We start from the raw sequence: 26,212 nt of genomic DNA, 5'->3' as shown, positions 1-26,212 counted from the left end.
AGCACACTAATTACAATATGCCAAATTGTAGTAAATAGAGCTGTGTGGAATGATACGTGTGGCTGAATACTGAGTATCAATATGCTCAGAAACGAAGAGAGCAGCAGCAGCAGTCTTACCCATTTTCCAGTTATGGCAACCACTACTACATAAATATAGACTGATATCAATAATAAAAGGAGTAAGTTCAAAAAAAAAACACAAGCTCATATTACAAAGTATTTACTAAAAATGAAGAAAAATAAAACAGATTTACATTAGAATAACACAACTGTACACTTCTTACAATAAATGGAAAGGTTTAATTCCATTCTAATGGTGGTTAATATTTGAAATTTTTTTAAATAAAATATTTATACCCTCTTATGGAACTAATAACTGGCATAAACAATCATTAAACAAAAATGCATCAAATGCAGTACAATGTTCGCAGCAGTAGTGACAACAAAACTTGTACATTCCATACTTCCATCAAATCATGCACTATTTAAACAGTAATAAATATAACAAAAACTAAATCCTTTTTTCACTATACAATGTTTTCCAATTTCTCTTCCAGTCTATTAAACACTTGTTTCCGACAAAACCGATTTTTCTTAACGAAACTGATAACTAGCAATGGATGTAGTAAGCTATATAGTGGTGTCTTAGTATACAAAAGAAAGTTGCAGCCTTAACTCTGCCAGTTTACACAATTTTCAAATTAATTTCAACAAATGTCATTTATGTATCAGCTATACCAGAAAATGTGAGCAACTAATTTCCAAATAATTAAGTAAAATATATTGGTTTGGCACTGTGTTTATTAGTCTAATCAAAAACACTTTTCAACTCAAAATGATATCTACAATCATTATCTACACAATAAGCCAGTAAATAAATATTCATACAGTACAGTATTGAAATATTCAATAGAATTAATCTTTTGTTGTTGGCTGAGTATATAAATTATAAAAGAATTTATCTTACAGAATTTATTAATTTACAGAAGAAAGAATGCATTCTACTGTGAGTGTTGTATTTAGAGATTACTTTGTAATTTCAAATACTGGGTTCATCCCGTACTTTGTATAATATATTTAAAAGATAAAAATTACAAGACACAAATGTGCTAAACGTACAGTCCTATACAATTACTCAATTTATTTCATTTCTGGCTAAACTGTTCACATTATTTATACAAATCTTTAACAGAACTTAAAATGTAGTAAGTGGTCTACGTTAACTTATTTGTAAACTGGAGGTTATTTTCAGTCTTGCTGATGCTGAACAGCCCTCGAAGACAAATAGCCGAAGTGACTGGTAGTCCTAGAAAGAAACAAAATTACAAACATTTAAAATCACACCATAAACTTTTTTTATACCATATTTTGAATAGTTTGTTTTATTCAGATACTACATTCCAGCACACATTTTTACTCCCGACCAACTTATACATTTCGAAAATTTACACTACACAAGAATATCATATTCTTATGAGAAATAACTAAGGGATTGCTACTTACACAATTTTACGTTACAACTTTTATTTAACTATGTGGATATATGCTGCAGATTTATAAAAAATTCAAGATTCCAGAAAATTTTATATAGATTAGATGTGAAATTTAGATTAATCTTTTCTTAAAAATAACATTTTTTTGTATCTTGCTCTAAAATAGGCTACTAGTTAACAGAATTAAATAGACTAAAAAAATAAATAAATAAAACAAAATAATTATTTATCTAATAAAACATTTAATCAATATTTACAATAAAATGATTTCTACTAAAAAATTACTTGTTCCTGCATAACTATATGTTATATATTCTAGATATTTAAACCTTGTACGCTGTACTTGAGACGGATAAAGCAACATACAGACCTTTAGTGCCTCCTTCTCTTGTCATCCTTGCGTTCTCTCTCATAGTTGGGACGTTTTGAAGACCGCTTGGCCTGCGTCAAGAACTGGTCCAGGCCAAAAGGATCCTCTTCCTCTTTCTCAAACTGCACAGGACCACTCCTGCCAGCCTGAGCCGCCGACCTGTCCGTACCACTGAACTCCTTGTCTGGCACAAACCTGCAAATATACCTGGTATAAGTTTACACTCGCTAAGTAATTTATCTAACAGCCGAGATGCTGACATGAATGGAGTGAATTTGGAAACAGTCATAAGTTAAGATGTGGGGTATACATTTATAAGTTAATCCTTGCACTCAAAAGGCCAGTAGCAATGGCCACACCAAAGTTGCAGACAGCTTGCGTTAGTTTAGCCGTAGTTTGTCCTTGCAACTCGTATGGCCAGTACAGATGGACGCACACCCACCTTCCACTTTCATTGACAGCCAACACCACACCGTCTAAGCAAGTTTGGCTAAGAAATACTCAGCATAACTGGATCGACTGGCTGCGTAATTTACAGCGGTCAAAAGGATTAAGATAAAATTGTTTAACGTTGTTTAAAAAAAATTAACTAGTTGTTAAAATTAAAAAGTAATATTAACAATTGCTATAACAAAAAGTCACAATTATTTGTACATTATCATTATGGTTTTGAAAACCTTATTAATTATGGTAAACATTATCCTTCATTCAGTACATCTTGGAGGTTATAAAAAAAGACAATAATATCAATACCACCTTCTCAATAACTAGTCTTTTATACTGCTTCATGTACCCCTGTTATTAGGCTTTAGTAATAAATCTCCAACTTCCGTATGACTTGATCTTTATAACAAGTACCATTTTGTGCATTTTAGCGATAAAATTTCAAAGCTCACAATTGTAAAACATATAGCATACTACATGGATCCGCCTTCTGCCCATTTCTATTTATTTGAATGATCTGCCCTTCTCTATTATAGGATTATACTGTTCTATCCCTAGTAGCCAAGATGAAAGATTTAAAATAGCTAACAGCTGTTAGTAACGTACCGGTTAGTCTTTACAATCTTCTCCAAGTCATCGCCGTAAATGTCCTTGTCTACATTCTTGGATGGGCGGTACAGGTGCTGTCCAAGCGAGTTGGTGTCACGCCATGGTTTGTCATAGACGTTGTATGCCTCGTCGTCCCCATAGCCTGAATCCATTCCCTTCGTCGTGTTCATCAATCGCTGATCGAACTGCACCTCTCCACCTGTTATCGTCTTGGCTGGCATTCCCAGCGCTATCTGCTCACTGATGTCTCGCTCTCTATCTCTTTGCAGCTTGGACCTGGAACGTAATGATACAGTCAATGTTAGGTTAGTATTTAATAACATTTAATCATTAAAATTAGCTACAGACAACATTTTGAAAGTGTAGTAGACTTTATACAAAATTACAGTATATAATATTGTACAAGTGTGGTGTAGACTACCGGTAGGGCTACTGCAAATTTTTTATTATGCACATAATTTAAAAAATTGTTATATAACTACTGTACTCCTAGAACAAATTTTACAATGATTTTTTTCCACATTTACAACATTAAAACAAATGAAAAAAATTGTTCCCACAGTATAAGTTTGTGTTTAATTTGTTAAAAATATATCAAAAGTAAAAAAAAGTATACTTATATACATTTTTCAATTTTTACATACCACAAGTACATATATTTTCTGTTTCTTCTGACTATTGGTTTTATGCTATTTTATTGTCGTATGTTTCACTATAAACAATTTGATACCATTTTCACAAAAATACCATAAAAAATACATCACTTTTACCTGAAGCTCAGCAATATAGCTAGTTATTGCCTTGCATTTCTCCCATACGACTTACAAGAATGTTGTCAGGTGAATCTTTTTGTCACTCAACCTTTCCCCTGAGGCATTCAACGGGTTAAAAACTACAGTGGAGAATTGAACTTCGAGGTAGGTTGTGAATATACATTTATAACAAACATCATTGGTCTTGCCAGCTGATTTTGAATAGACTTTAGGGTTACCTTTTATCAGGAGCAGCTCTGGCCAGGTTCCTCTCCCTTGCTCTGTCCTTATGCCTCTCATAGCGCATCTGGTCCCGCTCACGCAGTTCATCATCTTTTTCTAAAATGGTAACAGTTTACTTTATGTGATGAATTAATGAAACTCTACACTATTGCTACAAAACAAAATATACAAGGGCCATTCAAAAAGTAAGAAACGTTTCCACCTGACACCGCCAATTGCATGTGCTCGTGCTCGGCACCTCAGTCAGCATCCAGATGAGACAACGGAAACATCTCTGCTCTGCCGGTTTTTTTTATATTCCGATTTGAAATGTGTGCTGGAATCAAAAATTCCGCCAGTTGTGAAGTGTGTCTGTAATTAGTTTTTTGTTGGTAAAAAACTAAAAACCAATAGAAATTCATCGGGAATCGTGTGAAGTGTACCGGAACAATATAATGACTGGTAGTTTTGCTAGGAAGTGGTGCATTCAGTTTAAAAATAGCAGACTAAACGTTCATGATCAAGAGAAGAGTGAACATCCGAGCATTGTAACTGACAATCTGGTCGCCAAACTTGATGAAAAAATTCGTGAAATCTGTCGTTTTACAATAACTGAGCTTTCTCTATGTCTCCCACAAGTTTCATGAATTTGTTTGAAATTGTTTCACAGAAGCTAGACTACCACAAATTGTGTGAACAATGGATGCCAAAAATGATTAAAGATTACCATAAAGAACAAATGGGGACAGCTTTGAAATTTTTGGAGGATTACCATGTGCAGTCATGGTGATGCAATACTGGATCGAATCATAACACATTGAAACATGTGAATTGTAAAGCAAAATTACAGTCCATAGAGTGCAGGCACATAAGTTCCCCTAAAAAAACAAGGCTATGTATGGAAACTTTCTCGACAAGGAAGATCATGGTAACAGTGTTCTGGGACAGGCAAGAGGTTCTTTTTATTGTTTTTCTTGAGTTTGGTGCAACATTAAACTCTTGAGCGGTACTACAAAAACCTAAGGAGAGCTGTTGAAAGCAAGCGACTCCTGAACTCGTTAAACTAGGAAGTTTTTCCCCATACTCGCTACAATCCTGATCTTGCTCCAAGTGATTTTTACTTGTTTCCGAAAATAAAGACCTGGCTAGCAACACAGTGTTTTGACAACAATAAGGAACTCCATGTATATATCACTGAGTGACTAAGATCACAGGTAGCAGAATTTTATGGCACAGGAATTTTGAATCTTGTCGACCGCTATGATAAATGCCTGAATTTGTATGGTGATTATGTAGAAAAGTAGTATTTTAGTCCCTCTTTCACACGTATATAATAAAATGTTTTCTTGTACTTGGTTTTTATAAAATTCCTTACGTTCCTTACTTTTTGAATAGCTCTTGTAGTACTTATCTTTCAATTTAAAATAAACAGCACATTAACAGACATATGAAACTTACTTTTAAATAATTAAAATTCAACATAAATGCTATGTTTGCTCACCTAAGGCTGCAGTTGTTCGAATACCAGCTCGCTCTTCCCTCGCCTTCTGTGCCAACAGTCTCAAGTGCTCTTCCTTTTTCTCCTTCTCCTTCTGAGCAAGTTTCTTCTCCAACTGTGCTCGGGTTTCTACAGCTTCACGAGCCTAAAAATAAACCAAGAGATTAAATATGGCCAACTCCAAAAAATTAGAAGTCATATTCACTGAATAATTCTCCCTATTTATGCACAAAAAGCATGGATATCTCTAGTGTGCTACACAAACAAATAATGTATTTGTACTACTACTTCAATTTGGGACTTATTTCGACCAATATTTAAAATCAATGTTGAAGTTAAAATAATCAAAACAAATAATATCAATTTTTTCTGTGCTGTCTGCGTTGCATTGTTTGGTCGTGCTTTTAGTTCAGCCAATCATCTTTCAATTCAAATAAAAAACGAATTAAAGACTTATTTTGTTTTTACTTTTCTTAGGTTCTGAGAAAATTCTAATCTTGAATGGCACTAGTCAAGATGTCACTACTACGCCCTGTCTTTCTTTTATATTAGAAGCAATTTGGAAACAGAATTTCTGTTCCTAAGTGCTAGTACAGCCAATCAGTAAACTATTGTTAGACAATATTAGATTAAAAAAATTCACAGAAATAAACTTACAAGTTTACAAAATGGTTGTTATTGCATACATAGTGCCTTCCCATAAACTCTCCCATATTTACTAAAAACCTTTATAAAAAATTTGCAGTGAATATAAAAAGAGCCACCAATTACTTTGGTTCAGCTATAATGGTTAAATTACCTTTCTGTCAGCAATATACAAAGCTTCTGCCAGTTTGGCAAAGTTCTCGTTGATATGAACTTGTTGCAGTCCTCTTCCATCAGCTGCCAACCTTTTGTCCAGAGGAATTGTGTATCCCTGCACAGAAAACATATATATGAAACCCCTAATCCTTTTTGAAGTGAAAACTTCTTTAGGCGCGTTGAGCGAATTGGTAGAGGGTAAAATCCTCGGTTCGCGTCACCGACATGCTAATGATAATAGTACAGTCCAATTTTTTTAACCGTATACTTGGCCGCGGACTACTAACCTGCATGAAAAAGTCAGTCTCGCTGTGTTAAAACTGTCCCGGCGGAGTATGAAAACAGACTGCGAAAATCAGTGACCTTTATGGCTTCCTCTCGCGATTTAAAAGTGAAGCCAATGTCGTACAATTCTGTAAGATGCGTCAAATTAAAGCTCTTAATAATGGCAATCTATTGGTTACATTTTTAAATATTAAAAAAATTTTGAAATAATTTTGATTATTGTTTACATTTTACATAGCGTTTACAATGACAAGAAAAAAGTAGTAAGCGAGGATTTTTTTTATTTTTTGGTCAGACAAAATTTGTCAGCGAGAAAGTTATGTGAAAATAGATGAATATTTTTTTTGTAATTTATCATTTTTTTATTGGAAGTTTAGTTTAGCCTGTAGTAGCGTATGAAGTGATGAGTGAACGTTTCTGCCGGAACTGTAGTTGGCGCATTGGCTCACTGATACCGTATTACCTCAATAAATTAGTTTATTTTGCAATAAAAATACCTTTACGAAAGAACCAAGTTAATTTAACTAATTTATTAGTCTTAAAAATATTGTGGGTTTAATTGTTATTGCAATTATATACTTTATCCGTAGCAATAACTGTATTATTTACAATGGTGTTAACTCACTTGTATTCTATGTTTAGCTAACTATTAATATTGAGCAATTACAACAAGTATAATGATTGCATTGAACTTTTTTGCATTAAAATAATATTCTTTAATACCTACAGTACTTTTTTACAATGGAGCGGCGAGTTCCTCCACATCACTGGCGTCACTATCCTCTTCACTATCGCTGGTCTCAGAATCACCGATGTTTATTATAAAACTTTCACTAATACATCGACTATTTCTGACTGTATTATGTGCGCGTTGGACGCTTTTTGGATAAGTATAATTTTGTGAGTCACGTCAACAATACGTTATAGTAGCAGTACATCTGTAATTGTAAATGTGACGCGTTGTACATTAAGTATTAGAGTGTAGAATACATAAGTAAAGTTAAATTGACCACGTGGGAAGTTCAACTTGTATGTACTGGATTTTGTTTAAGTGAATTTTTAATTTGACTATTATTGTAATTATTTAATTGAAGGATTACTGTTTATTTATTGAATTTAAATTCATTGACTTCAGTATAAAAGTGAGTATGAAACATATTAATATTTTTATACAGATAAATGAATAATGAAAACAACAAATATATTTTTTAACATTTTTAATATTTGTACGAATATTTGTATTTAAAATTTAGCATTATTCATTTTAATTATGTTTTTAATATTTAACCTCTTCATCATGAAATGAGTATTATTACGGTATAAGATTTATCTTACTAGCGTGGTAAAATAGATTTCTAGTTATTTGATAATATTTTTTCGTGGATTTTAAAATTGGAAAATTAAAAAAATGTTATAATAATTTTAGATTTTATGAAATATGTTCATTTATTGTTTTTATTAAGATATTGTTAAGATAATTGTATATTAATTATTTTTTCAACCACTTTGTATTTGTATTTTGTTCATGATTTGTTTAACCCATCATATGTAACTAATAAATAAAACATAAAAAATTTCATATAATTTTTGCATATAGTTTTAATTACTCTCAACTTAATAGTTCCGTTTTCACTTCTATCGGCAGTCCCACGACTGCTACTGTTTTTTTTCTATTTATAGGCTTGTATTCTTTCAAATAAAGTTAATCTCACTGAAATTACATTAATGTACTGCATGCGCAAACAACTGTTTTCCACACCTGATTTTAAGTCAAATTTCTGACTTTCCAAAACAGTGCTTTTGGTTTGGTTTTATGAATTGTATTATTAGTTAAAGTAAAAAATATAAACGTTTGATAAAAAAAATTAAATAAAAAATAAAAAGTACAAGATTTAAAATAATGACTTTATCAGTACTAGCACACAATAGTGTATCTATTAAATTAAATGGAGTTGCAGAACTGTCTAAGAAGAATAGAAATATAGATAAATACCCACAATTATAGGGTAATAATTATTTTTCAAGAGCCTCTATGAGTACATATAATATATGAATAATAAAAAAAATATCAGAAGAAACAAATAACTGAGAATCGGTCTTTGAAAGAATTTTTATACCAGCATCATTATCAAATATTCAAATGTCTATAAATGCTTTCAAGCTGGATATTATATATTTTTTACAATGCATTTTGATATTAACATTAAAAATGTTTTCCCACATAAAAATGACGCAGATAATTTAGAACAGTATTAAGCAAACATAGCAGTAAAATTGGTTTTTATTATTCATTGTAATAATTCATACAATGTTTGGTATATTTCTATAAAATATCTGAAGTTATTTCTGCCAAAATTACTTTGTACATTTTTGAGTGTTCATTGTTAAAAAATACTATTCTTTAGAGAAATTACTTTCACTTATATAACTTACCTTAGCATTTTTCCAGTTTGATATGCAGGGTGGAATTTTCCATTCTTTCTGTTCTTTTACAGTTACCTACAAAGAAAAAGAACCAAATGTAAATACTTTCAATAATGATTCAACAGTAACATTAATGAATAAAAACCTTTAACTTTAGTGGAAAAATGTGCCAGACAACCTTACTAGCCATTATACAATATACAATTTACTGTAATTGTTTCATCAAAAACTGATTTTTCCTTTAATATATCAGGCACTAATAAACTTAGCATAGGCTAAAACAAATTGTTAAGTTGGTTAATTTAGAAATAACAGATCTGTGATACACCCAGTTTAAATTGCAGCACTGATCAACTTGGATGGTAGTTGAAAAAATTGATTAATTATTCTTCCTTAGAAGTAAGAGCAGACTTTACAGATCTGTGATAAACCCAGTTTAAATTGCAGCACTGATCGACTTGGATGGTAGTTGAAAAAATTGATTAATTATTCTTCCTTAGAAGTAAGAGCAGACTTTACAGATCTGTGATAAACCCAGTTTAAATTGCAGCACTGATCGACTTGGATGGTAGTTGAAAAAATTGATTAATTATTCTTCCTTAGAAGTAAGAGCAGACTTTACAGATCTGTGATAAACCCAGTTTAAATTGCAGCACTTGGATGGTAGTTGAAAAAAAATTGATTAATTATTCTTCCTTAGAAGTAAGAGCAGACTTTACAGATCTGTGATAAACCCAGTTTAAATTGCAGCACTTGGATGGTAGTTGAAAAAATTGATTAATTATTCTTCCTTAGAAGTAAGAGCAGACTTTACAGATCTGTGATAAACCCAGTTTAAATTGCAGCACTTGGATGGTAGTTGAAAAAATTGATTAATTATTCTTCCTTAGAAGTAAGAGCAGACTTTACAGATCTGTGATAAACCCAGTTTAAATTGCAGCACTTGGATGGTAGTTGAAAAAAATTGATTAATTATTCTTCCTTAGAAGTAAGAGCAGACTTTACAGATCTGTTTTGCTTACATGTAGACAAATTACTGTTCTACAAGGGTGAGTCGAAACTAGAGGACTTTTACGTATACTCTCCTCAGTTAATTGATTACAATTACATATACTCACTTTTCTTGTTGGGGAATGCATGACTGGTGCTGGCGGGGAGGGTGGACCTCGAGGTATTTTTTTGTTGATTCTGTAAGAAAAAAATAACTACTAAAACAAAGTTGGAATAAATGAAGATTTCTAATTGAAGAATTTCCAATATTTTTAAAGTTTAATCATCTGTTTCTTAGTGCAAATTTTACAATTCAAAGGCGTATTTAGAAAGTAAGTAACTTTTTGAAAAAAATATTAGTAAAACAGTTTTGTAAGCCATTTATATTTTTATGGATAATTTTGATTAAATAGACAATCATAATTTTAAAATTGAATATAATTTTAGAGACTATAACAAGTTTTAATAATATACAACAGATTAATACTTTGACTTTCAATGATACTGTAATATATATAGGCCTAATATAAAATTTCAACTAACTTGAACTTTGGAGGTTCTATGGGATCTTTCTGGGCCTCTATCATTCGTATGACACGCTGCTTGGCCCCAGAATTGAAGGCAGACCCTTGCTGTGACGGTGTGTAGCGAATGTACTGGGCTGGAGCCTGAAAAATAATAATTAATGGTTATACAAACATACAGCCATTCCCACCAGACTACAGTAAGACCTTTGATTATCTAAACACTGACTATATCTGTTAGCTAAACTCTCAGCTCCAGGAGTAAAAAGAATCTCATGTGCTGGGTTCATAAAGCTACGCTAGGACTACTGTAACTGATACTTGTTCTGAGAGTACTTGTTACCACAGACCAAAAGTACCTGGTAAAGGTTACTGTTGCCATACAGATACTTTACATGGTTACCACAGTTTACTTCCTGGTACAAATAATCAAGACTCATGTTCAGCAAATATACCACAAGAATTCATATTCTAAATCAATACAAGCACATTTTGTACAGTAGAGGTCCCGTTAATCCGACCTAATTGGGAACAGTGCCCTATTCGGATTATGTGATTGTTCGGATTAGCCAGAATTACAGAAAAAAACGGTTTTCACTGAGATGGGGTCTATTCTTGTTATAGAAATTATCAACATGGTTTATTAAAAATGTTTCTTCTGGATGTTGATTGTATTTCTTGACAAAGAAGTGTTGCGAATATTAAGGCAACATTTACCGTATTTAGATGTGAGAGTTCTTATTGTTAAAACACATTCAGCGCCATGTGTATCATAATGATACACACCAGCAGTAATGTTGTGGGCCATGTGTATCATTTATGATACAACAAAGCTGTTTAGGCAGGGGCCGAGTTTAAATTTTTCATTTTTACCGTTCAGGGGCCAATGTGCGATTTTAAGATCAAGAGTGACTTTTAGAAACACAGTACTATAATTCTTTTTGAAATCGACGACCAGTTTGGCGGAACACACAATACATTAATTTTTCATGTCTGTGCAAAAATGATACACGTGGCCAGAGTGACAATCAACTAATTTTGTTGTAGGGGCCATGTGTATCATTTTTGCACACGTGATAATATTTTGTATTATTATACTTTGAATTTTACAAATTAGCCCTGTTTTTCTGGTTGACATGATGATTTTATTACTGTTAGAAAAATGGAGGAAAAATAATTTCTACAAAAAAAAAGTGATGAGAATGCAAAGGTGACAATTGACTCCAAGAAAAATTGACAGGATTTTTTAGAGAGCAAATGAAGACGATAGTGATGTTGATTTGAGTGGGAAAGCGAAGTATTTGACTCTGATGTGATCCGGAATATCATCCAAGTGTGGACAGTGATTATAGTGACACTCGAAACCACGATTCAGTGGACTTATTTGAAAAAAACGATTTGAAAGGGACAAGGTTGATCAAGACAATTTAGCAGACCTTAATTACAGCCAGAGATGACGTGACTAGTGAAGATAGTGAATATGAAAAACTACTAAAAAAAAGAAAAACTACACGAAAAAGAAAGAAAGCTGTCAATATGGGCAAACTGATAAAAAAAAGAAACATTCATAAGCAAGAAGTTGTGAACGATAACTATATAGTTGACCACTCAAACAAAAAAAAATAGTTACAGGAAAAGTTATGAGAACCGAAAAATGAACAAGACAAAGATGAATATAGACAAACAGGTGATCACGTAGAGCGATGAGAGAATAAATTATTAGAGGAGAGTAATTATTGCTGAAAAAGGATGCGAAGCTAATATGTGGCGGATGATGATTTTGATGGAAGGATGTCGTAGAAGAATAATTATCAAAGAGTCTCAACTAGAATGAAAGGGAAATAAATAAATAGAAGAAAAGGAGAGGGACTGAAAGGGAGCATGGAATTGTTAAATCTGACAGTTTTTGGAACAGAAACAAGTTTTACGACGGTATGTGACACTTGCGAAGGAAATCCCACATACATGTGTGCACGTTGTGTGTTTCAACAACAAACACTATTTCACAAAAACTTACTCTGTTTTATTTTAGCTAGTCAATAATGATCTTTTATTTATAGGTACCCATTTTATATTCATTTTATATTTTACCAGTCGTATATAGACATTTGTATAATAAAAACATACACAGGTTTAAGAAATAGAGTGTATGTACCTGTCATTAGAAACTGTGAGATCTTAAAAAGTTAAGTTCTGTCGTTCCTGGGCCGGAAACTGGAACAGGGTTCTGTGGTAGGCCTGGGCCATGAGATGAGTCTACTAGTGTTAAAAAGCATTGTAGAAGAGCTCAGTTTTGATATATATGGGCTCAAACTAGAAACTGACGTATGTCATCAGTAATGTACACGCGGCCCCACTTGGTAACATGGGGGCGTGTACGCCATTTTTGATAACACATGCCCTGATCTGTTAATCTGTATATGGAAAAACCTAACTGGCCCGTGCTAAAGTGAATTGGTGTCATTTGCCCTGGCGCCTGAATCGTGTTTAAGGCAAAGTGAGCGTACTGGATATTGTACGGGTCCACGCGTTCAGATAGTTCGTACGCTAAACTACGCGTTCACCAATAGACTCTCTTTAATGAGACAGAGACAATAACTGAATTTTATGTCTTTTATTTTTTCAACAATTAAATTTGTACTCAATAACTTATATAGTACTGTAGTCCAATTTTTGTTTGGACTTTCCACTTCTTAATACATGTAATTTAACCTCATACTTGAACCGTCATAAGTTTCAATTTGGTACTATATGGTTAGACTTCATTATTTATGTACTCAGTACCGTACACAATTTGTCTTAATAAAAATACTGTATGACTATTTAATTATAAAGTCTTTCTTTGTTCTACTGTACGAAATTGAGTTGCTCATTCTCCCAAGGCTTCGAACACAAGTATTCCGCCCAGCAGAACTACAGGGCAGAGCCGAAATCTCCCACCAGACAAACCAATGAGGACCTCTCACAAAATGGCTCGGGTGAGGCCCCACTCGTACTCCCCATCAGCGTTCAATCAACGGTCAAATTCACCTAAATTCCCTCCCGATGCGAGCCTACGCCCAAGTCGGCCAGAATAACATGTGACCTATGCGGACGGCACCACCTGTACGCCCACACCACTTCATTACCGCCTTAACACCCCCTCCCTTACTACGACAGGGCCGGCCCCCGCCCAAGCCTGCGCAACACGTGCCGATCTTCCAGTTCTGTGGGTCTCTAGCCAGGCGGAGGCTCGTCGGATCCAGCAGCGGACTCCGCAGGCCACACTGCGTTCAACGACGGCGCCTCGCTACAGCGCTACAGCACGTCCATCGCGCGCCCCACCAACTTTCCTAAGCCGTCACACCCGCCATCTCACCTCCCCTCGCTAGGGCCCTAGTCTCCTCACTTCTTACACGCGCGAAAGCATGCCCGAGTGCCCTCGCGACGCCTCGCCAATTTCATTTTTATGTAATTAGTTCTATAACTGTTGCATTATCTCGTGATAAAATTCCTCCTGGATACACTGTTCGGATTTAACCGGCGGTGCGGATTTACACGTGTTCGGATTTGCGGGAGTACTCCACTGTACTTGGCTACTGGGAGAAACAGGTACAGGTACAAGCAACAAGAGATAGTAAAAACTGACCTTACTTTCATTGTTCATGTGAAAAAATTCAAATATTAATAGTTCGGAAAAAATCAAATTATTATATGTGCATTGCAGTGTATTTTGTAAATAAAAATGTATTAATAAAATTTGAATTATTAATTTTTTATATTTTCCCTACATTAGATGTATAAATACATGCCTATAATGTATGATTATAGCAAATTTAAATAGCCTATTTTATTTTTACTTTTTTTATCGTTTACAATACGGTTTGGTAAAAAAGATACTGACAGAAAAGTTTTGAGAAAACCCTTAGTGATGGCAAAATGCACAAAATTTCACGTTTATTGCAATTTAGTTTAGCAATCCATTCTCGAGATATAACCCTGAATTATAACTAACGTTCAGCCCAATTCCATAAAGGGAACTGCACCATTACTGAACTCTTATCTAGTCTGTGTACAAATAAAGCAATACAACAGTGTATTGAAGGAACCGACAGAGAACATACCCCTATTATCTGCGTTACTATGTTAAATAAAGAATTAAAATGTAATGTTTTTATTTATTTAATTTGTTTACAAATATGTTTTTCCACGATTTTCTTGTTGCTATACTTTTTTAACCATAAGATCAATGTAGAAATAATTGCTAACGCTCAGCCAACTAGATTAACCAATTTGTTGCAGGTTCAGTAACCAACAAAAGAATCAGTAAGAGACCAATAAAAATAAAATATTACCTAATAATACACAATAATTATCTTAGAAAGTAAGGAAAACAACTTACAACTTTATCGGCACATCGGACAGGCATAGCAGCTGCTATCTTGCTGCTGGTAAGACGTTCTAAGGCTTGCCTAGTTTTCTCAGTGGTTTCGTCGATCTCATTGCTATCTGGTCGCTGTAGTGAGGGGTCGTCTTCTGTTGTTACTTCCGCTGGCAGCAAGTCACTTAGTTTGGAGTAAATTATCTACAAAAAAAAAATGATATTACATTTATGCAATGGTATAAATGAAAAAAAAAAAACACAAAATTAAGAAAATATGATTTTATAAGGTGTTTCTTCTTATCTGGTGCACAAAATCCTATTATAAAATAATTATGCATTTTGTATGCAGATCTGTGCCCACAAAATTATGTATAATTTTGAATGCTATGTTGCAGTAGAAACATCTTTAAATGTGTTATATTAATTAAGTTGGGGCTATTTTATTTCAACCATCATTCATAAAACAATTAAATTCCACAGACTTTAGGCAAATTTATTGAGGGTATCTAGTTTGTTGCAAAATACAAGATCTGATCCACTCTATTAGTCCAGATATTTATTATTCAGAATGATTAAGTAGGCCTCATTTTACATACAGTTTTCTACATAGGATGTTTTCAGATGTGAGTAGGCCTACGTAAAAATCAGAGTAAAGCCTTTTTTGTCTTATACAAATGTGAAAACAGTGTATTGTTTTAAAAATCTTAATGCATTTTGATGTTATCTATAATGGTCAAGTTGAATATCCTCTAGCCCAAACAACTGATTACATTCTGATTAAAACATGCACTGGAAAATTGCTTTTAGTTTAGGATAATAAGTCTGACAAATGAAAAACACTAACTTTTTCTTTAAAAATTGGACAGGTGAAGCTTATTTGCACACTAAGTACAAAATCCCACAACGTTAATAACCAGTTTCTTACCTTATCTTTTGAGTGACCTTGTCGTGCAATCACATCATACTTCACTTTCCCCTGAGCATCCAGCTGAACTGCGATTGCATTGGAGGACGATTCTTTGCTTTCTCGCCCCATGTTTAAAGGATACTGGGCTACGGAAATCTCAGGAAAAGCACCGCCATCTCCGAAGTCCTTGAAAAGAAAATTTTTATTTTTTATTTATTTCACCTTTAAACAAACAAATTACAATAACAAATGGACAAATTTTGCTTCCAATAAGACAAACAATCACCTAACTTACAAGCAACTAATTCAAGGTTTCAAGTTCATTTATAATAATGTTATTACACACTAGGTCTAGAGTATTTTAAACTTTCATGGATCACACATTGTCACTAAACTTTGTACATATAATGATAAAAGTTTAGGCCTTAAGTCACAAATAGAACTTAAATATCATTAGGGCATTAAAACAATTTGTACTTTATATAAAGTGTACAGATTATCTACTTAGCTTACATGATCGGGGGATTCGGCTTTTGTCCTAATTTCATTTGTTTCTCAAAAGTGATGATCATATTGAAATGACTGTCAGTCTAATACTGTAAGTTAAATATATAAAAATTTTACCTCTTGACTTCTTGGTATCCAACCCCTCCGTTGTCCATATGGCGGGGCTGTAGGACTGGCAGATACGAGGGCAGTAACAGGCCGAGACTTTGCCCGTTCATCGTCCCGGTCCCAAACAGGCTGAGATGGAGCTGGCAAAATGCTGAAACCATTTTTAAAGATTGTAATTACTTTAAAAGATATGGCTGTAAAAGATAGCCTGTGTGTGCTTGAGTGAGTGTGTATTAGATAAGTTTCTATGTAATTTTTAAATATTTAAACAATATACCTTAGAGTACTTTTATTTCCAGAATTTTTAAGAAGACACAAAGTTTATAGGCTATTGCATAACAATTATTAAAATGTTTTAATTTCAGGTTATAAATCTCAAACATTCTGTTGATCCAGGGGACAGGGAGATATCAGAAGTTTCTGGATGGGGAAGAATAACAAACTAAAGAGAGATACATAAAAGAGGAGGCAGGAGGTAATAATATTATGGTTGGCAACATTCAAATGAGAATTTGAGCAGGAAGAATAGGCTGGGTATACTAACTGCATTTGAAGGTAAATATGAGTTTTACAGTGCTTTTTTCTGTTTTTCATCATTTTGACCAAGTTTCTACCTCATGGTGAACATTATGAATTGTAAAATTTCCTTTGTTATTTTGCTCCTGATTGAGATACTACTTTGGGAAATTTAACTTTAATTTGTAATAGGAATTTAAATTCTTTGAATACTTCTATAGTAGCAGCCATTGCCCTGCTACATAAAATATAGTTCAAAGGTGAGTTTATAATATTTTTATCTCTCAAGCATAAAGAAGCATAAAGCATTAATAATCAGCTTTTGGAATTTTATAATTTATTGATCGGTATTATCTCGAGATATGTTTTTCATTGGGTTAGCGTCAAAGGTGCTACCATAGCCTGTGCTGATAAACGGAGGCATTACTGTCAGCCCGTTCAATTACTGTTTCCTTTTTACATTTTTTTTACTATATTAATTATTGACCTTTTCAAAATTTAATTGCTATCTTTTGGTTTTGATTTCCTTTATAATAAGCCTTTTTCTTCCACAAAAAAGGAACACATATTGCGAAGTGGCTAAAGTTATCAATTACCTAACTTTAAACAAAACCTTATGAGGTACTTTGGGATTATACCGACCACAACCAGACATGAATCCTTATTTGACATTTTGCTTCTACTGATTACTAGATTAGCATAGAACAATATTTCGTCAATATAAAACAGGAATTGTCTTATCGCAAACCCCTCCCCATCCTCAGACAAAGGTCAAAGTCGAGCGGTCTAGTAGATAACGTGATTGCAGAGTCTCGCCGCCCGTTCAACTGGTGCGTCGCTTTTGTTGTACTGTACTTACGTGTTTTACCCCTACATTTCTCCAAACATAAAAATTCAACAAAAACAAACATTACCAAACAAAAACTAAACTCTTTATTGAAAAAAAACACACAAAACTTGTTTTTATTCTTGATCACACTCCGTCACCCAAAATGCGAGTGCCTCCACCAAAGGTGCTGCCGAAGCCCGCACTGATGTCAACGAAAGAAAAACATCCCTCGAGATAGTATATCAAATATAGTATAGATAGTAAAATATCAAATTTTAGAGGGGCTGATCAGAAATATAAATTGAATTGTAATGGAAAGGCAATTATGTAGGGGAGAGGGGGGTACCTTTGAACTGGGGGCACATTTGAACAAGTTTAAATTTTCCCGCCATTTGATGAGCTTTAACTGCCTGATTTTTTTTCTACTTCTTCTTCTCATCTGTATGACCTAGTACACCTGTTTCCCTCCATTTCTTTTAACCTTTGTAGGTTAGGTTTTTAGCCACATTTTGTAAACTTTTGAGTTTTGAGTTGTAAGACTGTCAGCGGAAGAAAGAATTGAAAGAATTGACCAACCTTATATTACTATAGGTAAGTACATTTATTGAGCAATTTTTTGAATATAATAACATAAGATAATCTGTTCAACTAACTAAGAAAAAAATCAGTTTCTTCTACTGTGACATGTGGGGTACATTTGAACAAACATTGGGGGGTACATTTGAACATTCTAAAATTATTCATAAAAGTTACTGGGTTTTGTAAAAAAAGAGGTAAAATATAAAAAGAAAGCCGAATTTTTTTTAGGTTATTTATTAGCATTTGTACAAGTTAAACAATTTATTTATTTTATTTTTTACTGGAAATTATAAATATTAAGAGAATTGTTTTTAAAACCTAGAACATACAATGGTAAGGCTATCATCAAGATAGAATAAGCATGAGGCCTATTTTTTTTGTATTAGTTTCCATGTTTATATTTTTAAAATCTAGTACTTTTCTTACATTAAAACACACAAGTTGTCTTACGTCTTAAATCTCTTCATTAAAAAAAATTTGATATCAGCAGCCTAATATTGAAACAAACCTAATTTGATCTTACATTGTAGGCCTTGGCCTACTAAAACAATAAATTAACTAACTTACATTATGTTTAGGTAATAACTCACTTTGTATTGTTTCAGGTTACAATGGTTAGAAACTACATCAAGAAAAAAGTGGGCCCCAGAGATAAATGAGCGAGATGTGGAGGAAGCTGTTAAGCTTGTTTTGGAAAAAACGTCCCAATACGTCAAGCAGCAGAATCGTTTGGCTTGGTTCATACCATGTTATTCTATCGAATAAAAAAAGCAAAGGCTCTTCTAAAGACAAATTTACCATCTGAGCACACTGATATCCGAGTCCCTTCAGCACCCGCACCCCTTTTTAAACATTTAATAGCAAGTACACTTCTAACCAAGTATTTTTCAGCTCAGCTCAGAAGAAAAAATGCTAGAAGAATATATTATTTCATGTTCTGCGATGAACTATGGTCCTCCACGTACAAAATCATTATAGCTCTTGCATTTCAGTATGCAGAAAAATTTGGGCCGATGTCCAAAAAAAATGGGAAGATAATAAAACAGCTGGTTTAGATTGGTTGAAAGGTTTTATGAAAAGACATAAAGATTTTATCACTGAGAAAACCTGAAAACACAAGCTTAGCTAGAACATTAGGTTTCAATCGGAAAAACATTGAAGAATTTCAAAAAAACTTAGATGATGTTTACAAAAAACACACAAATTTTTCTCCGAGAGTGACATTTACAATCTTGATGAAACTGGATTAAAAACTGTCGTGCAAGCCCCAAATGTTGTAGCTAAAAAAGGCACTAAACAAGTAGGCCAAGTTGTGTCTGGAGAAAGAGGCAGCCTTATTACAATGGTTGCTACTGTTAATGCGGGCAGGCAATACCATTCCTCCAGTTTTCATATTTTCCCCGAGCTAGACTACATGACAGTTTAATGGTAGGTGCTATCAGTGGAAGCTTAGGACTTGTTAACTCCCCTACTAGTGGGTGGATCACTAATGCTTTGTTCCTCAAAGTGCTGGAAGCACTTTGTGAAGTACAGCCACTGCTCAAAAGAATCACAAGTTTTGTTGATTCTCGACAACCACGAATCCCATTGCACTCTGGATGCAATATTATACGCAAGAGATAATGGTATTTGTATTGTTGGACAATACCTTCCTCATTGTAGCCATCGTGTCCAACCTCTAGTTGTTTCAATTTTTAGGACCATTTAAACAAACTTAGCCACAGTTCAAAATTAACTGGCTAACAAACAACCCCGGATTCTAAACTCTCAATTCATGATTTAGCTGGGTTTGGCATCAAAAGCTTTTAATTTAGCATTTACAAGGAAGAATATCTAAAAGGATTTTGAGGAGATGTGTGGAATATGGCCATATTCTACAACTGTGTTTACTGATGAAGATTTCCCATTTTCTGAAGCGATGATAACCTCTAGTACGCCTACACCTGACACTAAACGAAACTTCTAATCTAGGACGCGAAAATGAAAATTACAGCCAAGGTACATCTAATGCTAGACCTACAGGTTCAACATCAATTGAAAATGAAAGCCTAAATGATGGGATTTTAAACAAAACCGTAGCAGTGTCTCCTATCCAGAGGTTGTTTAGGCCTTTATCCCCAGCTGCAGGCAAAATCTTCAGTAGAATGTAAAAAAAGGAAGAGAACCAGGAAAATCGAAAATAATTACGGCCACTCCAGAAAAAATTCGGTTGGAAGAAGAGAAATCAAAAGAAAGCTTTTAGAAAAACAGAAAAAAGAAGAACTAAGGAAGCAGCGTGACATAAAGGCAAAAAGAAAATTAGATTTACCAGAAAAAAAACAAAAAATCAGGACATAACAAAAGAAGAAAAAACAAATAAGCATAAATCTATTTCATACGATCTGACTGTGACGATCCTGACCCAATTTATTATCTGGAAAGTGGAGAATCAGACTGGGTGGAGAGCTCTGAAGAAGATGACAACTTCGATAGGCCCTTAAACCTGTCTAAACAAGTAAAAATATATCCGATGCTTGAAAAATACTATGCTGTATTTTGTGATATAAGTTGGTATTTAGGAAGGGTGGTTGATTTCCCGGATGAAGGATTTTCTAAAATTAAGTTTTTGAAAGAAGGACTTGGAGATTCATATGAGTGGCCAAAAACATGATGATGTTTTCAAGTGATAGAAAATAAATATCTTTTTTACGGGCCAGTACCTTTGATTGGAAATGGACCCTTTCTCATCGACGACAAGTGTAAAAGGAGAATTCGATCAAAATACTCAATGTTAAAAAAGTAGAAGTTGAACCTAAATTTTGTTTACACAATCTGTAATGTACCTTTGATTAGTGCACACTATGAATAAAATGTTTTTGTGTATTTCCTTAGTTTTTTCTTTACTATTATCCAATGTTCAAATCCACCCCGTCCTTGTTCAAACCTACCCCAGGCTTGTTCAAATGTACCCCTTAGTGGGGTACATTTGAACAACATGCAGTGAACTTTAATTTTTTTTTTTTAGCCTAGATATTTTGAAGATTATTAACATTAATTTAAGTAATTTGTTGCATAATAGTCTAAAGATCAATGTCCCCATGCTTGTTTATCAAAATAATTAATTTAAAAAAATACAAAAATATTTTTTCAAAAAGTGTTCAAAGGTACTGTTTATATCAAAATAATTAATTTAAAAAAATACAAAAATATTTTTTCAAAAAGTGTTCAAAGGTAACTGTTTATCAAAATAATTAATTTAAAAAAATACAAAAATATTTTTTTCAAAAAGTGTTCAAAGGTACCCCCTTTCCCCTAGCGTGCAAAAAACTTAAATAATCATGTGATGCCGCGCGGCCTGCCGTAATCGGGATTCTCGAGAAAGATAAGATAACATCGACAACAATACCTGGAAATGCTTGTTGATTGATGGAATGTTAGTTCTGTTACTCAACTACAACGTTTTATAACGTTCTAAGTTCATTGAAAAAAGTGTAAGCGTTGGGGGCATATAACGAAATTTGACCCCATTAACAATTGATAATCGTTGTAAGTTTGTAATTAAAGAGTTGTTTTTTCGTTCTATCATGTTTGTTTCTATAAATTTATATTTTTGTGTTCTTCATACTGGTGTGGTCGGTATAATCCCAAAGTACCCCTTATGATTCCTCAGAATTAAGGAATTGATTATCTAGGCTAAAGTGGTACTTTAACTATAAAATTGAGAAATGATAACTGCTTTTTAATGTTGTCTTTACAACATTACTATTGAAGTTGTAAGTTCAATATTAAAAGTGAAACTATGAGCAGCGCAATAGGCTATTTTGTTGCTCTTGATATGTACTGTGAATTACATAGTCTGGATTGTGGCTGTGAATTACCAGAGTCGTCGTCCCTTGTCTTTTGATATGTAAAATATCAAATAATTTGAGTAAGGGAGTTTTGCCCCAGAAGAGCAGTTAATGACTGTTGACAATAGTGAATACCAAACTGACATGAAGAATTTTGGCCACCAGTGGAAACACTGCAGTATAGTAAGTGGCCACCACCACTATCGAATCAGGTTCCAAACCGTCAATCAAAAATAGCCTACCTAAGCTGACTTATTGAGTACAAAAAATTCTAATTATAGTTAGGCCTATTTACAATCACTTATTGCCAATTTTCTAAATTAATTCAAACAAAGTAAAATCATTTGGCCTAATTACAATGGTATTGTAGCCTACATGTATTATTAGTGTCACAAGCTTTCATACAAGTTTATGCTTTAACCCTTCGTACGCTGAAAGCAAGATGTATACAATTGCTCTAAAGCTCAATAAAAAAAATAATAATTTTTAATTTTTTCAAAGTTATATAATTTTTTAGGTTTATTGGTCTAGCAACTAATGAAAACACATGATAGTTTTTGTATTGCTTTTATTTTATTTACATATGAGTACATATACATGCAGTATATAACTTAAAGTCCAATAAACTTTTCTGAAAGTAGCAAAAGTTAGCACAATCACATTAATTCATATTATTTATACAAAATTAGTAGATAATGAAGGGAAAAATTCCATGACAAATATAGAATATATAAAGAACACAAAATGGTACAAAAATAAAAAAGGGACTAATATTGGGACTTGTGTGTGGCAAATCTCAAAACACTCATCTGGGTGGAGGGCAGGCTTGGCCTCACATGTTTTACATAGATATATATAGTTTATCACATTATTGATATGGATAAACCTCGCACAATAGAAAGCTAAAGCAGTATAGCAGGTTATAAACAATAAACAACAGTACATAGCGGCCGCCGGCAGCTGACTGTCACGTGCGAGTATTTCCACTTAGAGCTTACAGCTTGCTCACTGGCGATGGCGCGGACTGACAAAGCAAACAAAAGCTTCTGTTGTGATCGTTCCCAGCTGTTTTGATCAGTCACGCTTCACATTGCGTCATATTAGAACACCAAATATTCACTCTCAGCATTCTGGCGGCAATTTGTAGAACTAACGTAAATATATTGCGTTGTCAGGGGATTCCGCGATCTATTCCGCTTAGAACGTTTCGAGTTATATTTACTCTGCGGAATTTTCCACTTACAGCGTACGAAGGGTTAAAATAGTAAAAAGTAGTCTAACTAAGTTAAATGTTTCAATGTTTTCTACATGTTAGGCTTTATTTTAAAAATACACATAACCTAGGTAATTTTGTATGCATCATTAAATAATTCTCTGTTTGGATATGAAAACAGCTCAACTAGGCTACTCTGTAATTTGAAATATACTAAAATATAATTCAGCTAGACATTTTGTTGTCGGTAGTTTAGATAATCATGAATCACGATGATTCGATTACGGTCATGGCTATTATAGGCTACTGCTGCCGTGTGGACTGTAGCACCACAACAAATCACCTTAGCATAATATCTCCTTTACATATTTGTATAGGCCTATCCATAGCCAAGATGGATTATGTAACACAGGCTAGCCTATATTAATTGTACTGTTGCTTAAAATGATCCCTAATTCTTTATTACTATTAGCCAGGATAAAATCGGTAGTATAACTAAGTCTAAGGTAGACTGTAATAAGCGGCCTGTGACACTAGTTATTTAATTGAGTATTATCGAATGGTTTGATTGTTTTTATCCGAATGATAATTTGAAATTTTATATTACAATTTATTTAGCTTTGCATATTATTTCAAGTTACTAGTTATTGTAATTTTAATGTAAACAATAAACAAGAAGTAATTCATATTTAGGGATTTCAAAAATGGCAATTAATATGAGGAAAATTTGTTAAGATATTTCTCACAAGTAATGAAATTTGTTTGTGGCTTTAACTGGTGGGTTTGGCTGCCAGTAACAAATGGGGTGAATTCTTTCCTCCATTTAAAAAAAGCAGTTACTTATTAATATCAAGCTGGACAAGTTATAAATATTGCAAGGTTTCTAATAATAAATAGGCCCTACAGTGTGTATAGCCCATAAATTATACACTACATATTAAGTTGGATAATATATATCACATTTTTCAATAATAGCAATTGAATAACAAGTATGATGCTTATTAAAGTCAACCCCCCAAGTCTATTCTACAGGCTATTTCAAGTAATCCTAGGCATACTTAACCTAGCCTTCACTATGTAGCACAAAGTATTGCCATTTTTAAAAAGATACTGATACAGTAGATGCTAAGACTATTTATGGGTAAAAGCATATTTGGTAGTATATTAAATAAAGGCACATTTTATTTAAAACTAGTAAACTATTGTACAAACATACTAGGCCTACTTACCTTGAAAGTGATACAGCCATTTCGGAAATTACAGACGATCTGCTTCAAAAGTTTACAATACTCTACCACAATTACAACTGTAAATTAAATGAAACCATAATTTAATACGAAATACGATTACAAAATAACACTATGCGGTACACACAAAACGTCACCCCGACTAATTAACAATCACCAAATCTATCACGTCCACTCTACTCCGTTCACAATGTCACAGTGATCTCTCTTATTTGGTTGAAGTTGAAGACAAAGGAATCCATTTTGTTTGAGGTATTGTGCGTCATTGGCCAAGAACTATTGCCAACCGACAGAATCTCATTTAATTTCTAAAGATAGTCCTGCAAGACAGTAACTATTATTTAATACAAATAACGTCCGAGTATCATGTACTGATACAAAACATAATATGTAGATTTAAGAGTATATATTTATTTTATTATATTTATTTTTTGTATAAGCTCTACAAAACTACAGTGTACACTAACAATTGACTATGTGCACCATATCTCCTGAATACAGTATCCACTGAACCGATGAATACAACATAATGTTTTTAATATTAATATTATTAATTTAATGTACTTCACTTTCAGGAACTTAAAATCAGAGATTAATAGTAAATGACCCGAAGTGAATATTTTCGAGATATTATATAGATAGGAAACGTTTATGTCCGTACTGGTGTAGAATGTAAATCCAAACAAAATTGGATTGACATCATTAAAAGAATAGATAGTAATACACACGTTTATTCTAGCACGCAAAACATTAATTTAGTTATCGACCTATGATTAATTATCAAATATTTTCAATGTCTTAGGTAAAAATAAAAGACAAAGTAGTAGTTGAAACACATTTAGTGTAATTTTAAATAAACAAACGAACACACAAAATTAAGACAAGACAATTTTATATTATATAGATTAAAAAATTTAGTATGTACTATTATTTCTTATAGAAAATAACAAAAACAAAATATTCAAAAATGTTATGTTTTACATTAAAACATTGAATCTACGAACTAAACCAGCTGACGAAGTCAATTCAATTTAGAGATCGATGGAATGGCCAAAATAATAAATAATGTTTCAATTTATAAAATGCTCATTCACAAGAGACTTTAGTCAATCGGATAGTAAGAAATTAATTTATTTAAGTATCTGTATCGTTTACAAAACAAAGCGTTGTTCTGCTTTCAAGGTTTCAGCAAACTTGACTCGAAGACGTCTTAGTATCCTAAGAGAAGACACAATGTTCCTCGTATTTACGCGTGGCCTAGATTCTTCGTTAGGAAACAACCTGTTGGTGGCGTAGTGATTTTGAACACTTGGAAGAATACTATGCTAAGACGTATTGTTTTGAAATCCAGATACCTACTCGCTTTGGCGTCGAAATCATCAGATGAATTTTAAATTTTGAATACAACCAATGCCAACTTTAATACATGTTTTTAGGTTTAGCTGTGTTTGATGACTGTTCTTCAGAAGAGATCCGCTCATATATCTGACGATTATGTTCTTTGTTGCTTTCCAAGATCCCAATAGCCCCAGAGGTTTCCGACTTGTACTCAGGATGAACCCCGTAAACTTGTCCAGTCTTTTAATTGAATCCTTAAAAAAATCGGAGTCTCTTGCATGATGCCGAGAAACGAGATTGATGCAGTGGCGCATCTGTATCAGATATTGGCAGATTTAAAACCTAAGCGTAGCTCGACGTGTGA

At 33.3% G+C, this 26,212-nt stretch overlaps 1 protein-coding gene across 1 annotated transcript; it reads right to left on the bottom strand.

The window, feature by feature from the left end:
* Positions 1 to 206: 206 nt before the first annotated feature.
* Positions 207 to 24,769, bottom strand: LOC124364424 (puff-specific protein Bx42-like). The gene is made up of 13 exons (XM_046819913.1): positions 24,493 to 24,769; positions 16,309 to 16,450; positions 15,703 to 15,870; positions 14,796 to 14,978; positions 10,434 to 10,558; positions 10,019 to 10,088; positions 8,910 to 8,975; positions 6,190 to 6,306; positions 5,394 to 5,535; positions 3,910 to 4,009; positions 2,916 to 3,194; positions 1,866 to 2,060; positions 207 to 1,308 (listed from the first exon to the last, which is right to left on the bottom strand). The coding sequence occupies exons 1-12, from the start codon at positions 24,510 to 24,512 to the stop codon at positions 1,868 to 1,870; spliced, it is 1,605 nt and encodes a 534-aa protein (XP_046675869.1). The 5' UTR covers positions 24,513 to 24,769; the 3' UTR covers positions 207 to 1,308; positions 1,866 to 1,867.
* Between the last annotated feature and the right edge of the window lie 1,443 nt (positions 24,770 to 26,212).

The sequence above is a fragment of the Homalodisca vitripennis genome, chromosome 6 (assembly GCF_021130785.1).
Source record: "Homalodisca vitripennis isolate AUS2020 chromosome 6, UT_GWSS_2.1, whole genome shotgun sequence".
Taxonomy (NCBI): Eukaryota; Metazoa; Arthropoda; class Insecta; order Hemiptera; family Cicadellidae; genus Homalodisca; species Homalodisca vitripennis.
Note: the sequence above shows the minus strand (reverse complement) of the source record. Positions and strands in the feature narration are given on the sequence as shown.